At 44.7% G+C, this 17836-nt stretch overlaps 1 protein-coding gene across 1 annotated transcript; it reads left to right on the top strand.

Moving 5' to 3' along the window:
* The first annotated feature begins 8281 nt into the window (after positions 1–8281).
* Positions 8282–17207, top strand: LOC139577330 (retinol dehydrogenase 8-like). The gene is made up of 6 exons (XM_071404363.1): positions 8282–8526; positions 11952–12113; positions 14842–15021; positions 15157–15250; positions 15437–15620; positions 16065–17207. Exons 1-6 carry the CDS (start codon positions 8421–8423, stop codon positions 16290–16292), a joined length of 954 nt encoding a protein of 317 aa, XP_071260464.1. The 5' UTR covers positions 8282–8420; the 3' UTR covers positions 16293–17207.
* Positions 17208–17836: the final 629 nt, after the last annotated feature.

The following is a 17836-nucleotide window of genomic DNA, read 5'->3' as shown; positions in this document are numbered from 1 at the left end:
TTTGGCCTGAATGCCAATCGATTATTTCACTTATAATTCACTGTATCACAATTCCAGTGGGTCAGAAGTTTACATACACTAAGTTGACTGTGCCTTTAAACAGCTTAGAAAATTCCAGAAAATGATGTCATGGATTTAGAAGCTTCTGATAGGCTAATTGACATCATTTGAGTGTGTACCTGTGAATGTATTTCAATGCCTACCTTCAAACTCAGTGCCTCTTTGCTTGACATCATGGGAAAATCAAAAGAAATCAAAGACCTCAGAAAAAAATTGTAGACCTCCACAAGTCTGGTTCATCCTTGGGAGCAATTTCCAAACGCCTGAAGGTACCACGTTCATCTGTACAAACAATAGTACGCAAGTTTAAACACCATGGGACCACGCAGCCGTCATACCGCTCAGGAAGGAGACCTTGTGAAGATGCTGAAGGAAACAGGTACAAAAGTATCTATATCCACAGTAAACGAGTCATATATCGACATAACCTGAAAGGCCGCTCAGCAAGGAAGAGGCCACTGCTCCAAAACCGTCATAAAAAAGCCAGACTACGGTTTGCAACTGCACATGGGGACAAAGATCGTACTTTTTGGAGAAATGTCCTCTGGTCTGATGAAACAAAAATAGAACTCTTTGGCCATAATGACCATCGTTATGTTTGGAGGAAAAAGGGTGACGCTTGCAAGCCGAAGAACACCATCCCAACCGTGAAGCATGGGGGTGGCAGCATCATGTTGTGGGGGTGTTTTGCTGCAGGAGGGACTGGTGCACTTCACAAAATAGATGGCATCATGAGGCAGGAAAATGATGTGGATATATTGAAGCAACATCTCAAGACATCAGTCAGGAAGTTAAAGCTTGGTTGCAAATGGGTCTTCCAAATGGACAATGACCCCAAGCATACATCCGAAGTTGTGGCAAAATGGCATAAGGACAACAAAGTCAAGGTATTGGAGTGGCCGTCACAAAGCCCTGACCTCAATCCTATTGAAAATTTGTGGGCAGAACTGAAAAAGTGTGTGCGAGCAAGGAGGCCTACAAACCTGACTCAGTTACACCAGCTCTGTCAGGAGGAAGGGGCCCAAATTCACCCAACTTATTGTGGGAAGCTTGTGGAAGGCTTCCCAAAACGTTTGACCCAAGTTAAACAATTTAAGGGCAATGCTACCAAATACTAATTTAGTGTATGTGAACTTCTGACCCACTGGGAATGTGATGAAAGAAAAAAAAGCTGAAATAAATCATTCTCTCTACTATTATTCTGACATTTCACATTCTTAAAATGAAGTGGTGATCCTAACTGACCTATAACAGGGAATTTTTACTATGATTAAATGTCAGGAATTGTGAAAAACTGAGTTTAAACTTCCGACTTCAACTGTTGCTGTGCAACTGTTGCTGTGCAGCTGTTGCTGTGCTCCCCATCCAACCTGACAGAGCTTGAGAGGATCTGCAGAGAAGAATGGGAGAAACTCTGCCAAGTTTGCAGTGTCATACCCAAGAAGAATTGACGCTATAAACGCTGCCGAAGGTGAATCAACAGAGTACTGAGTAAAGTGTCTGAATACTTATTTAAATGTAATTTATCAGTTTTACATTTTCATACATTTGCAGACATTTCTAAAAACCTGTTTTTGCTTTGTTATTATGGGGAATTGTGTAGATTAGAATAAGGCTGTAACGTAACAAAATGTGGAAAAATTCAAGAGGTCTGAATACTTTCCGAAGGCACTGTATGTCTCCATCTTGGTACAGAACTCTCTGGCTGCTGGCGATACAGACCAGATGAAGTAGATATACTTCTACAATTAGTTCCATATGTCACAGTGGACGCTGAGGTTTATATACTGTATGATCACAGTGCTACACAATCTTCACACCACACCTGCTGAAATAAATCAAAGCACCTCGTATCTAGTAGCTGGCCAGGGGCACAGTGAATGAACACATCACGTTCCACCACTAATATCATAATATATAGTTTCCTCGTTCCATCTTAGGCACCTACACACATCTGGGTGGTTCTGTCATGTTCGGAGTTTTACAAAGTGTGTACTCTTGGTCATGTGGTCAATGGGGATATTTCATTGACCAATTCCCTTCCAACAAGCTTCCTCTATAAAACCTTTGCCATCTGAGACTATAGATCAGATCTGTTGGCAGTTTTTGCCTTTGCATCCATCCTGGTTACATCCATATAACATGTCATTAGAAAGTCCCTGCCTAGTGAACTCATGACTGCGTAAACCACACTGTGGAGGATGGAGGTCTGTGTTACTAAGGACTGAATGTGTACAGAGGTCAGTGGGACCAGTGACTGGATACTGTAACATGTATATCATGGGAAAAAACACAAGACTTCTGTGCCTCCCTAAATGAGATCAGGTCAGGAAATGACTCACATACTGTCTCAACAGGGGAGTGACTAATTGTGACTTTTTCCTAGTTCACTTTAGGTCCATTGTAATAGAGCTAGGCTGCCCTACCAAGCAAAAAGGCAGTAACTGCCCATTTGGTCGAAAATGAGTTAATGTCATTTTTGCTACATTAAATACATGCTTAATCGTGTGGACAATTATCCTGCCTCTATTGTATTGTGTTTTGGAGAAAATGGGGGTCATGTTAGCAGTAACTGCATAAAGTTACTGTGAAACCAAGGTAAATAGTGGCAGGTAGCCTAGTGGTTAGAGCGTTGGGCCAGTAACCGAAAGGTTGCGAGATTGAATCCCTGAGCTGACAAGGTAAAAATCTGTTGTTCTTCCTCTGAGCAAGGCAGTGAACCCACTGTTCCTAGGCCGTCATTGTAAATAAGAATTTGTTCATTTTTCTCAGTTCTACGCTATGAGCAGTTTCTGCCTTTTTGCTTAGTAGGGCAGTAGGGAAATGACACAGTGCACATGAGCAGGAGAGAAATGAGAGAAAGAGAAGAGTTACTGGACTATTAAACCCATTCTGATAGCTCATTTAAAATACCAGGTCAGATTTGGGTTTGTAGGGGGTGTTAATGAAAATAATTACTGATGGGGGATAATTCAGCTAATTAACATTAAGGATCAAGTCTCATTAATAATCTGCTCAAACAATCGCCACCACTCTCATTCTCCGCTCTCTCACTCTATGTCCCTACTCTCTATCTTTCTCTCTGTTCCTCCCCTTCTCTCTTTCCTTCTCTTTGGTTCTGTCAGCCTCAGAACCCTATCAAATTTCTCATCCCTGTCCTTCTCTCCCTTCTCACTCTCTGGGTCCACTCTGTTACTTAAAGCTTTTGTTCTCTCTCCCACTCCCCCTACCACTCTCTTCCCCTTTTTCCTTTCATTTACTTTTCCCCTCCTCTGTTCTCCTCTGGGAAGTTTGCATTCCACACCTCCTCAGCAGACTGCACACAAAAGAGCAGAAAGCACCACTCCTGACCTGTAGCAAACATTCCAGTCCACTGGGCTCTTTCACACAGCCACTGTTTGTGCTTTCAGAGCCAGTCCCATTTGTCCCCTCCAAATTGATTCAGCTCAGCCAGTCTGGTGGGCAGACCACTGTTACAGGCAAGGGGATAGAGCAGGCTGGACGAACACATTTAGACATGGACACGCAATGCTATGTTTCATTGCAAAGTTAAGGTTACATGGAAAAGTATTTTTCTCACATGCATTATCACAATTTGTGCACTAAAATAGTGTGAGTATTCAGTCAAACATTGAAACTTGGTGTTAGGATTTATTCCCTAAACTAAATAATTTAACCAAGAAAAACTAAAAGTAACTCAATCATACACTGCTCAAAAAAATAAAGGGAACACTTAAACAACACAATGTAACTCCAAGTCAATCACACTTCTATGAAATCAAACTGTCCACTTAGGAAGCAACACTGATTGACAATAAATTTCACATGCTGTTGTACAAATGGAATAGACAAAAGGTGGAAATTATAGGCAATTAGCAAGACACCCCCAAAAAAAGGAGTGATTCTGCAGGTGGTGACCACAGACCACTTCTCAGTTCCTATGCTTCCTGGCTGATGTTTTGGTCACTTTTGAATGCTGGCGGTGCTCTCACTCTAGTGGTAGCATGAGACGGAGTCTACAACCCACACAAGTGGCTCAGGTAGTGCAGTTCATCCAGGATGGCACATCAATGCGAGCTGTGGCAAAAAGGTTTGCTGTGTCTGTCAGCGTAGTGTCCAGAGCATGGAGGCGCTACCAGGAGACAGGCCAGTACATCAGGAGACGTGGAGGAGGCCGTAGGAGGGCAACAACCCAGCAGCAGGACCGCTACCTCCGCCTTTGTGCAAGGAGGTGCACTGCCAGAGCCCTGCAAAATGACCTCCAGCAGGCCACAAATGTGCATGTGTCAGCATATGGTCTCACAAGGGGTCTGAGGATCTCATCTCGGTACCTAATGGCAGTCAGGCTACCTCTGGCGAGCACATGGAGGGCTGTGCGGCCCCACAAAGAAATGCCACCCCACACCATGACTGACCCACCGCCAAACCGGTCATGCTGGAGGATGTTGCAGGCAGCAGAACATTCTCCACGGCGTCTCCAGACTCTGTCACGTCTGTCACATGTGCTCATGTGCTCAGTGTGAACCTGCTTTCATCTGTGAAGAGCACAGGGCGCCAGTGGCGAATTTGCCAATCTTGGTGTTCTCTGGCAAATGCCAAACGTCCTGCACGGTGCTGGGCTGTAAGCACAACCCCCACCTGTGGACCTCAGGCCCTCATGGAGTCTGTTTCTGACCGTTTGAGCAGACACATGCACATTTGTGGCCTGCTGGAGGTCATTTTGCAGGGCTCTGGCAGTGCACCTCCTTGCACAAAGGCGGAGGTAGCGGTCCTGCTGCTGGGTTGTTGCCCTCCTACGGCCTCCTCCACGTCTCCTGATGTACTGGCCTGTCTCCTGGTAGTGCCTCCATGCTCTGGACACTACGCTGACAGACACAGCAAACCTTTTTGCCACAGCTCGCATTGATGTGCCATCCTGGATGAACTGCACTACCTGAGCCACTTGTGTGGGTTGTAGACTCCGTCTCATGCTACCACTAGAGTGAGAGCACCGCCAGCATTCAAAAGTGACCAAAACATCAGCCAGGAAGCATAGGAACTGAGAAGTTGTCTGTGGTCACCACCTGCAGAATCACTCCTTTTTTGGGGGTGTCTTGCTAATTGCCTATAATTTCCACCTTTTGTCTATTCCATTTGCACAACAGCATGTGAAATTTATTGTCAATCAGTGTTGCTTCCTAAGTGGACAGTTTGATTTCACAGAAGTGTGATTGACTTGGAGTTACATTGTGTTGTTTAAGTGTTCCCTTTATTTTTTTGAGCAGTGTATATTGATTCCACTTCAAAGACCAAATCATCTATCATGTTCAGTGAAATTAGTAGAAACAGCATTGACAGTGAGTCAGAGATAAATCTGATCTGAGGGATAAATAGAACTGATGGTTCCATCCAAAAGGCATACGTTCAAGTATCCTTCAACTCAGCAAACAGGAAATGGACTATTAGCCTCTTATGGAAAAGAGAGAACATGTGTTGCCTCTCTCTAGTCTCCTGTCAGAACTGTGACTGAACTCCCATGAAGTGGATGAGGGTCTGATGTGGTGCAGGGCCCACCTGGGGTACAATGAGATGTCAGAGAGAAAAGGGCAGAGGTCAGAGAGAAGATTGGGGAGCGATCTTTTGGCAACATGTTTCCGTATGGTGCTTTATCTCAGCTGTCTGCATCGGAAGAGAAGGAAGTTACATGGGAGAAGTGGTAGGAAGGTAAAGGAGGACTGAAAGATGGAGGCAACTTGGAGGATGAAGGAGGTGTAGTTGGAGAAAGTGGAAAGCCAGAAAAGAGGAGAATCTATATATGGCTCTGAGGGAGGAGTGCAGGGGAAAACTACGTGTACGGGCCTGCACCATTCCCTCTCCTCCTCTCTCTTTCCTTTTCTACCTCTCTCTCTCTCTCTCTCTCTCTCTCTCTCTCTCTCTCTCTGTCTGTCTGTCTGTCTGTCTGTCTGTCTGTCTGTCTGTCTGTCTGTCTGTCTGTCTGTCTGTCTGTCTGTCTGTCTGTCTGTCTGTCTGTCTGTCTGTCTGTCTGTCTGTCTGTCTGTCTGTCTGTCATCTTCAAATACTAGAGTGATAGCTAGAAGGTTGCTGACAACATTCCCTCCCCAGCAGCTCTTCTAATGTGTCTACCTCCACACACACCTGTCCACAGTCTCCCCAGGCAGGGGGAAAGGCACGTCAAGAACTCCCCCCTGCTCCTGCATCCCTTCCCTTCTCACCTCAACTGGCTCCCCAGCCTCAGGTCACCACCATGGACAGAGTCTCTGGAGAAACACAAACACAAATCAAACATTCACACACCCAAATGTTACAGGATGGCTGTAAAGTGTCATTGATGGTTTGTGTTTTCTCGTCTTAAGTCTGAAAAGTAGATCTACAGTAACGGTACAATTCTTAGAAATGTATGTTCTTTGATCCATTGTGAAGATGGGGAGCACCATGGGGATATTATAAAGAGTGTGTCAATAGTTTGTAAACGTGTGCGTGTGTGTGCGTGTGCATGTGTGCGTGCGTGCGTGCGTGTGTGCATGTGTGTGTCCTCTATACCTATCCTGCGGTAAGAATAGTGATCTCTGTAGCCTATGTTACGTTGTGTGGACTGTAAAGATGGAGGGGGGTTCATGAATACCGTACATCACAGGTTTGTTTAAGGTTAAATGCATAGCACAGGAGATGGATGGATAGCCTGAGAGAGAGACAGGAAGAGAGATGGTTTCAGCTCATCTCTCTGGCCATGCAGCTGTCCAACATGGGTGTGACCTTTGTACTCTGACCCAATCACCATCGCTAAGGAAACCAGCCTGGTTTTACAATCTTATCATATGCACCTTTACACCTTGCTACGCCCACCTTGAGCAGAATTCCCATGTTCAAACACGGCAATGTCTCTCCGTCTCCAAGCCAAAGCAACACATCACCATAACTCCAAACTGACAGACCCCTATTGCACTGACTACAAACACATTCTGCTTCTTCTACCTATATAGACTTAAAATACTGCCCTTAAAACAACATGCCTGAATTACCATCAATTACTTTTCTTCAGCATTGGATGCGACACAGGAATAGGAATAGTAACTGCATTTGGGACTACACGGGAGAAGCCTTGTCTGTTCCAAACCCTTTCATTCTGTATTTGTGTAATGGTTCGTTCTGCCAGGAGATGGCAGGAGAGCTCCAGCGCTGTAGCGCATCTAGATGACACAACGTTACTGAAGGAGAGCTGAAACCACACCAGTGTGAAATTTGAATATAGTGACGTGACGTAGGACTAAACGCCACAATATTGAACTTTGCGCTTGACCTTCAATTGTTATCACACTTTAATCTATAGGGTACTCATTATTTGAACATTGTGTGGTCAAATTGAAATTGAATGGTCTAATAGCAGCACACAATTCTGATATAGGTTTCTACAATCTTAAACGTTTCTTCATTAATATTTATTTATTTTAGTAAGAATAATACTCTATAAAAGATTTGTTTACTTAAGCCAAAAGTAGGCCTACAGGTCTGGGTTTTATGACTAGGCATAAATCAGCCAGGTCTCATATACTAGACATAACATAGTAAATGTCAATCTGGGACGGTCAAATTAGTATGATATGTTAAGTTTGGTATGGTTACATAACGTTAGCTTTAGCCACCTAGACACCTAGCTAACGTTAGCCACAACAAATTGGAATTTGTTACATATCATACATTTAGAAAATCCGTAGAATAATGTACATTATTCTAATTCGTAACATATTGTATGAATTAAATTTGTAACATATAATATGAATTGTAATTCGTAACATAGCCTATCATACGAAATGGATGATGGACATCCACAAATTAATACCATACAAAACGTAGTATGTACTAAATTAAGTAACTCAGATTTACATCGCCTACAGAATAATACGAAATGCTCTGAGACCAGGTTGCAGCAATAGGTAGGCCCATGTCTGACAGATGTGAATGCATCCAAACACAGCAACATTAAACATAGGCCCTACTGGGAAATACATATTTATTGAGGCTGTTGTTCAAAATTGCATGAAAAATGCTTATCAATGTAACCCCTACCCATATGTTAGGCTGCCACACACAGTAAAACAGGGATTCATTTATGTACCTTTTTTTGTATCAATTCAGGGCAAGCAGCATTTATCAGATTAAACATTCTGCTGGCAGTCGAGTTTGCGAGGTGCCTCGTCTTTTTAGGAAACGATTTTATAGGACATGTGACTAAATTACCCGCTCACATGGTCGCTGTGTTTGCATGATCCGCTTTAGTTTTTAAAGTCCAGTGCTCGAGCTCGCTCTGCAACAACCATCCGGAGCAGAAGACCACTAAAACGCACGACCTAACCGGACAAGCCATGGCGAGCAGTGGACAAAAAGTAGTTCTGATCACCGGTTGCTCCTCCGGCATCGGGTTACGAATCGCCGTCCTGCTGGCCAAAGATGAAAAGAAGCGTTACCATGGTAAATGCGCTTTCTTTACATTGTTTATCTGCCTTTAACTTCAGAAGCTTGATCCGACATGCTGCTAAAATCCCTATGATCTTTGTTTGAACCCTTATGGAATATGTTCTGTGTACAAATAGGGTCATCATTAGTCTATCTATCCAAAACAACTTTTACGCGCAGGTTTGACCTTTGCGCCCATAAATTATAGCCTACGCGTTTTACTTTTAGACTAAATCTCCTATTGCTAGTGTTTAAAAAATATATATATTTCCTATCGTGAGCCCTCTGGTTCTCTACCCCCCTTGATTCGGCTATTATCATCTGAAAGCAAAGTTTCTAGGGTACGGCTCCGCGAGGATGCCGCTTGCCAGGCGGGGATCATAAAAGAGACTGCCAGTTCTCTTTCAAGTGACTTCTCTCGTACAAAGCCCCCTTTATCGCACTGAATTGTAGACCGCTGCCCCGGTTTAGTTCCGTGTCTAATGCGCCTATAGTCCCCTCTCTGGAGCGAGTGTTGAAAGAGGGACAAAGTTTGAGACCTGTACAAGCGAAGGTTCACTAGCAAGGCTTGTTTGAAGTCTTCATCAGGGCTCAGCGGAGCTCGGGGCTCGTCGCGGACATTGTTCGTTTGTCATCCACTTTCCAGCTACAGACATCCCATCATTAATGTCAGTCTAGGGTTACGTAGAATTGTTATTTCTTTGAGGGTAGTGGGGACTTGGGATTTATTGCCGTGAAATAGAGGAGCGCAACAGTACTCAGGGTTGAATCATTCTCGTTGAACTGTGACCTGCTTCCAAGAAAGAGAGAGACCACATTGCAGAAAATAACTTGATCTGTTCTCGCTGAAGGATCATGAAAATCCAGATTAAATATTGCGCTGTTATACTGAGTACAATCCCAGTTCAGGGCAGTGTGGTTCCATTCAATAATGTTTACTAAGCTGTTGCCCAAGAATAATTCCAACAACAACTGAAGGAACAATGCTGCTGTTGTTCTGTTGAAACGCATACATCTCTCTGTTGCTTTACAGACACCCAATGCTCTCATCATGAAGATCTTACTCATAGGTGTACAACACGTGTCCTCGACAGACAGTATGCAGTCGAAGCTGGCACTGTCTGTCGTAGTTCTCTACTAGTCACACACCATTATTTAATGATCTTCCACTCACTCCATAGATACTGGATTGCCATTGGGGGTCAGAGGTTACAGAACCAGATGAGACAAGAGGATGTCTTCATTCATCAAGGACAGCAGGTCTTCAGATCAGTGCCTGATTAGAGCTGTTGATTTCCACCATTGATCTCTATTGTGTAATACTGTTGTCTCTCTATTTCTGTGTTAGAGCTCATCAATAAACACACTGTAAACTTGGAATGGAGAATGTCAAGTCGCAAGATGCAAACATGTGGAAAACCTTTCTGTACATACTGTAGATGGTAGATACGGTTTGTTACTCTATGTAGGTTCATGTCTCTCAGGTCCGGAGTTCAAAGGGAATCAATAGTGTGCTACACAAGCGGATGGACGTGGAATAGACCCACTGACCTGCATGGCTGTTATGTCTGTCTGTCTGTCTGTCTGTCTGTCTGTCTGTCTGTCTGTCTGTCTGTCTGTCTGTCTGTCTGTCTGTCTGTCTGTCTGCCTGCCTGCCTGCCTGCCTGTCTGCCTGCCTGCCTGCCTGCCTGCCTGCCTGCCTGCCTGCCTGCCTGCCTGCCTGCCTGCCTGCATATAAACCTGTGTGCAAGTCTACTATATATGCTTATCTATGTGTCACTGGGTCAGTCATCAATCAGTCTGTTCCATGTAGTCTCATATATCTCAGATATATTGCGCTCTCTCTCTCTCTCTCTCTCTCTCTCTCTCTCTCTCTCTCTCTCTCTCTCTCTCTCTCTCTCTCTCTGTCTCTCTCAATTCAATTCAATTCAAAGGGCTTTATTGGCATGGGAAACATACACTGCATGGCTAAAAGTATGTTGACACCTGCTCGTCAAACATCTCATTCCAAAATCATGGGCATTAATATGGAGTTAGTCCCCCTTTGCTGATGTAACAGCCTCCATTCTTCTGGGAAGCTTTCCACTAGATGTTGGAACATTGCTGCAGGGACTTGCTTCCATTCAGCCACAAGAGCATGAGTGAGGTCGGGCAGTGATGTTGCTCACAGTCTGTATGATCCTCGCTTTGTGCTTTGTGCACGGGTTCATTGTCCTGCTGAAACAGAACAGGGCCTTCTCCAAACTGTTGCCACAAAGTTGGAAGCACAGAATCATCTAAAATATCATTGCATGCTGTAGCGTTAAGATTTATCTTCACTGGAACTAAGGGGCCTAGCCTGAACCATGAAAAACAGCCCAGACCATTATTCCTCCTCCACCAAACTTTCCAGTTGGCACTATGCATTCGGGCAGGGAGCGTTCTTTTGGCATCTGCCAAACCCAGATTCGTCCGTTGGACTGCCAGATGGTGCAGAGTGATTCATCACTCCAGAGAACGCATTTCCAGAGTCGAATGGCGGCGAGCTTTACCACTCTCCAGCCGACGCTTGGCATTGTGCATGGTGATCTTAGGCTTGTCTGCGGCTGCTTGGTCATGGAAACCCATTTCATGAAGCTCCCGACGAACAATTCTTGTGCTGACATTGCTTCCAGAGTCAGTTTGGAACTCGGTAGTAAGTGTTGCAACCGAGGACAGTCAATTTTTACTCGCTATGCACTTCAGCACTCGTCTGTCCTGTTCTGCAAGCTTGTTTGGCCTATTACTTTGTGGCTGAGACTTTTTTGCTCCTAGACGTTTCCACTTCACAATAACAGCACTTACAGTTGACCGGGGCAGCTCTAGCAGGGCAGAAATTTGACGAACTGATTTGTTGGAAAGGTGGCATCCTATGACGGTATCACTTTGAAATTCACTGAGCTCTTCAGTAAGGCCATTCTACTGCCAATGTTTGTCTATGGAGATTGCATGGCGGTGTGCTTGATTTTAAACACCTGTCAGCAACGGGTGTGGCTGAAATAGCCGAATCCACACACTTTTGGCCATGTAGTGTATGTTTACATTGCCAAAGCAAGTGAAATAGACAATAAACAAAAGTGAAATAAACTATCAAAAATTAACAGTAAACATTACACTCACAAGTTTCAAAGGATTAGAGACTATGTATGTACAGTGTTGTAAGGATGTGCAAATAGTTAAAGTAATATGGGTTGTATTTACAATGGTGTTTGTTCCTCAGTGGTTGCCCTTTTCTTGTGGCAACAGGTCACAGCAGGTGATGCGTATGGGAAGACTCTCATGCTGCTGCCTCTGGATGTGTGCAGCGATGAGTCAGTCAAGCAGTGCATCAACAGTGTCTCTCTCTCTGACTCTCTCTCACCCCCCTCTCTCTCCGCCTCTATCTCTCTCCATCCCCCCCGCTCTCTTTCTCTCTCTCCCAGTCATTGCCACCATGCGTGACCTGAAGAAGAAGGATAAGCTGGTGGAGACAGCAGGTGATGCGTATGGGAAGACCCTCATGCTGCTGCCTCTGGACGTGTGCAGTGATGAGTCAGTCAAGCAGTGCATCAACAGTGTCAAGGACCGCCATATTGATATCCTCAGTGAGTTAACAGGGCTGGAACTAACGAGCTAACCCTCCTGCCCTGGCCTTTTGTGTGGCAATGACCTGATCTCTAGCCTTGGGACAAATAGCCTCGCCTTTTCGCGTGTGTGGGTTTGTGAATGTGTGTGTTCCAGGGCATGCGTTCATCCTGTTTTTGTCTAGGCCAGGGGTATTCAACTCTTAACCTGCAAGGTCCAAAGCCTGCTGGTTTTATTTTCTACTTGATTAATAATTCCACACACCTGGTGTTCCTGATCTAAATCAGTCCTTGGAGGAACAATGAAAAAATGCAGTGGAACTGGCTTCGAGGTCCAGAGTTCAATTTGAAGGGTCTAGGCCTATGTGTATATGTACGCCTTAAAACTCTAACCTCTGTTTCAACTGGTGGACTCTGATTTTCCAGGAAAACTGTTTCTATTCATAGGTTCACTCCTGACCCTCCACTCCCCGACACTACCTCCTCTACCCTTAATACAACAAAAACAGCCCAGCAGACTGTTACATCACTCCTCTCTATTTATTTCATTCATGTGCTGACACCTAGTGGTGACAGTGAATAGTGCAACTATCTGACCAATGGAGTTCATGTTTTTTTGTTTTTTAATTTAACTAGGCAAGTCAGTTAAGAACAAATTCTTATTTACAATGACGGCCTACCCCGGCCAAACCCAGACGACGCTGGGCCAATTGTGCGCCGCCCAATGGGACTTCCAATTGCGGCCGGATGTGAGACAGCTTGGATTCAAATCAGGGACTATAGTGACGCCTCAGTGCCTTAGACCGCTGTGCCACTCGGGAGCCCACAGAGAGAAAATCATACATTCTTCCTAAAAGTATTTCAAGACACAAAACTAGTGTTCATACAATTCAAACCTTTATTTAACTAGGCAAGTCAATTAAGAACAAATTCTGTCTTTCTTGATGTCTATAGTATTCTCTCTGGTATGAAATCTGGTTTCTGCTCAGGTTATGGATGTGTCACTGCAACCTTAAAGGTCCTAAATTATGTCACCATTGCCCTTGATTCTAAGCAATGCTGTGCTGCTATTTGTATTGACTTGGCCAAAGCTTATTTAAAAAAAAATAATAATAACCTTTGTTTATTTAATTTTGATACAATAGACCATTCCATTCTTGTGGGCCGGCTCAGGAGTATTGGTGTCTCAGGGGTCTTTGGCCTGGTTTGCTAACTACCTCTCACAAAGAGTGCAGTGTATAAAGTCAGAATATCTGCTGTCTCAGCCACTGCCTGTCACCAAGGGAGTACTCTAAGGCTCAATCCTAGGCCCCACGCTCTTCTCAATTTACATCAACAACATAGCTCAGGCAGTAGGAAGCTCTCTCATTCATATATATGCAGATGATACAGTCTTATACTCAGCTGGCCCCTCCCCGGATTTTGTGTTAAATGCTCTACAACAAAGCTTTCTTAGTGTCCAACAAGCTTTCTCTACCCTTAACCTTGTTCTGAACACCTCCAAAACAAAGGTCATGTGGTTTGGTAAGAAGAATGCCCCTCTCCCCACAGGTGTGATTACTACCTCTGAGGGTTTAGAGTTTGAGGTTGTCACCTCATACAGGTACTTGGGAGTATGGCTAGACGGTACACTGTCCTTCTCTCATCACATATCAAAGCTGCAGGCTAAAGTTAAATCTAGACTTGGTTTCCTCTATCGTAATCTCTTTCAGCCCAGCTGCCAAACTAACTCTGATTCAGAGGACCATACTACCCATGCTAGATTACAGAGACATAATTTATAGATCAGCAGGTAAGGGTGCTCTCGAGCGGCTAGATGTCCTTTACCATTTGGACATCAGATTTGCCACTAATGCTCCTTATAGGACACATCACTGCACTCTATACTCCCCTGTAAACTGATCATCTCTGTATTCCCGTTGCAAAACCCACTGGTTGATGCTTATTTATAAAACCCTCTTAGGCCTCACTCCCCCCTATCTGAGATATCTACTGCAACCCTCATCCTCCACATACAACACCCTTTCTGCCAGTCACATTCTGTTAAAGGTCCCCAAAGCACAGACATCCCTGGGTCGTTCATCTTTTCAGTTCGCTGCAGCTAGCGACTGGAACGAGCTGCGACAAACACTCAAACTGGACAGTTATATCTCAGTCTCTTCATTCAAAGACTCAATCATGGACACTCTTACTGACAGTTGTGGCTGCTTTCCGTGATGTATTGTTGTCTCTTGCCCTTTGTGCTGTTTTCTGTGCCCAATGTTTGTAGCCTGTTTTGTGCTGCTACCATGTTGTGCTGCTGCCATGATGTGTTGCTACCATGTTGTTGTCATGTTGTGTTGCTACCATGCTGTGTTGTCATATGTTGCTGCCATGCTATGTTGTTGTCTTAGGTCTCTCTGTATGTAGTGTTGTGTTGTCTCTCTTGTCGTGATGTGTGTTTTGTCCTATATTTGTATTTTCTTTTATTTGTATTTTTAATCCCCCGTCCCCGTAGGAGGCCTTTTGCCTTTTGGTAGGCCGCCATTGTAAATAAGAATTTGTTCTTAACTGACTTGCCTAGTTAAATAAAAATAAATAAAACAATGACGGCCTACAAAACATCAGTTGTGACTAAAGCTTTAGAGCCTCATCTCTAAACCTTAACTATAGGTGTCTGTACAGAAGGCTACAGTATAGTATCTGTATAGTATCGGTAGTGTAACTACAGGTCTGTAACCCTTGTCTCTATCTGTGACTCTCCCCTCAGTCAACAATGCAGGTGTGGGCTTGTTGGGACCAGTGGAAAGCATCAGTATCGAGGACATGAAGAGGGTGTTTGAGACCAACTTCTTTGGCGTGGTGAGGATGATTAAAGAGGTCATGCCTGACATGAAGAAGAGGCGGGCGGGACACATCGTGGTCATGAGCAGTGTTATGGGTCTACAGGGTAAGACTGGCATGACAATGATTGAGGGGTTGTCTAGTGCACATACAGATCTGGACCAGCAGGCTAACTGTAAAAGCTGTAGATTCCGGTCCTGCTCTCTGACTACCATTCCTCCTGACTCTGCTCTGCCGGTAGGTGTAGTGTTCAACGATGTCTACACTGCCTCCAAGTTCGCCATGGAGGGCTTCTGTGAGAGTATGGCTGTCCAACTGCTCAAGTTCAACGTCCAGTGAGTTCCTCTCAGTCTGTCTTGTACTCCTATTGTGTTTCTGTCATTACATCTCTTGGTATCTTTCCCAGTGGGCATTCAATTACAGCCAGTGACTCAATACCTGGTTACTGTGTCAGCAAAAATAAAGAATTGCCGTTACTGTGTAATAGATGAATAAAGATCTATTCTATTCTCTCCGGTCAGTTTGTCTATGATTGAGCCAGGGCCGGTGCACACTGAGTTTGAGACGAAGATGATGGAGGACGTGGCCAAGATGGAGTACCCGGGAGCTGATGCAGACACAGTGCGCTACTTTAAAGATGTTTACCTGCCCTCCTCCAAGGATATCTTTGAGGCCATGGGTCAGACCCCAGAGGACATCGCCAAGGTTAGTGAACACTCTCCGCTCCCTGTGTCACCCTTTGATTCATGGGATTTTGAGTTTGCCTAGTGTAATGGAACCAATGGAATAGTCCCAAAAGTACAAATCCAATCCAACCTGGGACTCCAGACCAACAAACACAAAGTATTTGAAAGAAACTCAGGTGTGCTATAAACACTCAATGATGTTCTCTCTCTCTCTCTCTCTGTCTCTCTCTCTCTGTCTCTCTCTCTCTCTCTCTCTCTCTCTCTCTCTCTCTCTCTCTCTCTCTCTCTCTCTCTCTCTCTCTCTCTCTCTCTCTCTCTCTCTCTCTCTCTCTCTCTCTCTCTCTCTCTCTCTCTCTCTCTCTCTCTCTCTCTCTCTCTTTCTCTCTCTCTCTCTCTCTCTCTCTCTCTCTCTCTCTCTCTCTCTCTCTCTCTCTCTCTCTCTCTCTCTCTCTCTCCCATGTAGTGTACTAAGAAGGTGATCGAGTCAAGGAACCCTCGCTTCAGGAACCTGACCAACAGCCTGTACACGCCCATCGTGGCCATGAAGTATGCCGACGAGACAGGCGGCCTGTCGGTCAACACCTTCTACAACCTGCTGTTCAACTTCGGCCCCCTCATGCACATCACCATGAGCATCCTTAAGTGCCTGACCTGCAGCTGCCTGCGCCGACGCACCATCTCACCGAACTGAGACTGGGTCTGAAATGGAACCCTATTCCCTATATTGTGCATTACCAGTGTGAAAAGTAGTGCATTATATAGGGATAGGGTGCCATTTTGGACATACCCTGTGAGAAATATACAGTGGTGTAGCTCAATTATTGACACCCAAACCTGGACCACCTGGGGGAAGGAGGGGCATGTAGTTCTCGGGGAGAGAGGCCGTGAGAGAACCAGGATAAGCTTTGGCCAGGCAACACGCACAATTGCACAAACACAGACAGTACAGTGTGACCTCATACATGGGGCTAGAGGTTTTTTCTGGTCAGATCATGTGATCGGGAAAAACTCCTGGCCCTCCTCATACATACACATGATTATACACAAACAACTTACCCACAAACACAGCCAGGCATCTCCTCTGTCCCGGTCTTTTGCCGTGCTGCTGGGGCAATGACACTGTTTGTCCATCTGTCCGTCTGTCCATCTGTCCGTCTGTCCGTCTGTCTGTCCACCTGTCTATCTGTCTGTCTGTCCATCTGTCCCTCCGTCCGTCCGTCTGCCCGTCCGTCCGTCTGTCTGTGGACTGAAAAACAAAGCACACATAACCAGTTACAAAGGATAACAAAAAACAACAGCATTACAATCACAGTGAAAGCGTAACGTAGCACCCAATGAACTGAAGACTCAGGCCTTGCTAAACTCTTAGTACAATGCAGTATTTAGCTCTGAGTTACAAAGAATCTACTAGATTCCTTCATTGTACATTTGATTTGATGTATGTCTTAATAGTAGTATTGTTGTTTTGCTGTTTAATCATATTTCTGCATCTTTTTATAAGCTGAATGTGTGGTTTTTAAAAGTGTATGAATGGATAGATTGTTAATATCTTATTTTTGAAAGTAATTAATTGATTTAGAAATAAACTTCTTGGTTTACTCTGAAAGAGACAGCCTTTTTCGTAATGACGCTGTAATGATGAGGCATTTAGCTCAATGTCTTTGGTGTGGTTTCCAGAGAGCCTGGTTTCCATTGTGCCTGCGGTACTCTATGTGAACCAGTTGGGGGCACTAGATCACTGTGTGTTCTCTCTAGCTGTACCATCAGCTGGGGTGGCGATTCCACTACAGACGCTACAGCACACACAGCTCAATGAGCAGGAGACCTGTTGAGAGTATTATACTGTTGTCTAGGGATGGAGATCATTGTAGCCATATGATATTGGTTTGTTTTCGGGGGGGTTGTAAGTCTTGATTATTGTTCTTTGAAGTTCCTGATCTCTGTGGGTTGTGACTGGATAATGTTTTTCTAGGGTCTGAGTGGATGTTTCCAACCACTGGTGTTGAAAGTTGTTCTGTGTGCGGTTCGGCTGGAGAGCCAGTGAATGATAGTGTGTGAGAGAAAGGTGGTTTGCAAATGACCATGGAAATGTAAACTAATCTGAGATTTGTCTCCTTACACTCATAGCCAATAGGTCTAGTCCTGCTGTTAACTATCCGTGTGTGTGTGTGTGTGTGTGTGCGCCTGCGTTCTTTTGCATCTGCTTGTGTGCAGTGTGTGTGTGTGTGGACCAAG

The sequence above is a fragment of the Salvelinus alpinus genome, chromosome 1 (assembly GCF_045679555.1).
Source record: "Salvelinus alpinus chromosome 1, SLU_Salpinus.1, whole genome shotgun sequence".
NCBI classification, from domain to species: Eukaryota; Metazoa; Chordata; class Actinopteri; order Salmoniformes; family Salmonidae; genus Salvelinus; species Salvelinus alpinus.
This window is presented reverse-complemented; position numbering and strand designations above follow the sequence as displayed.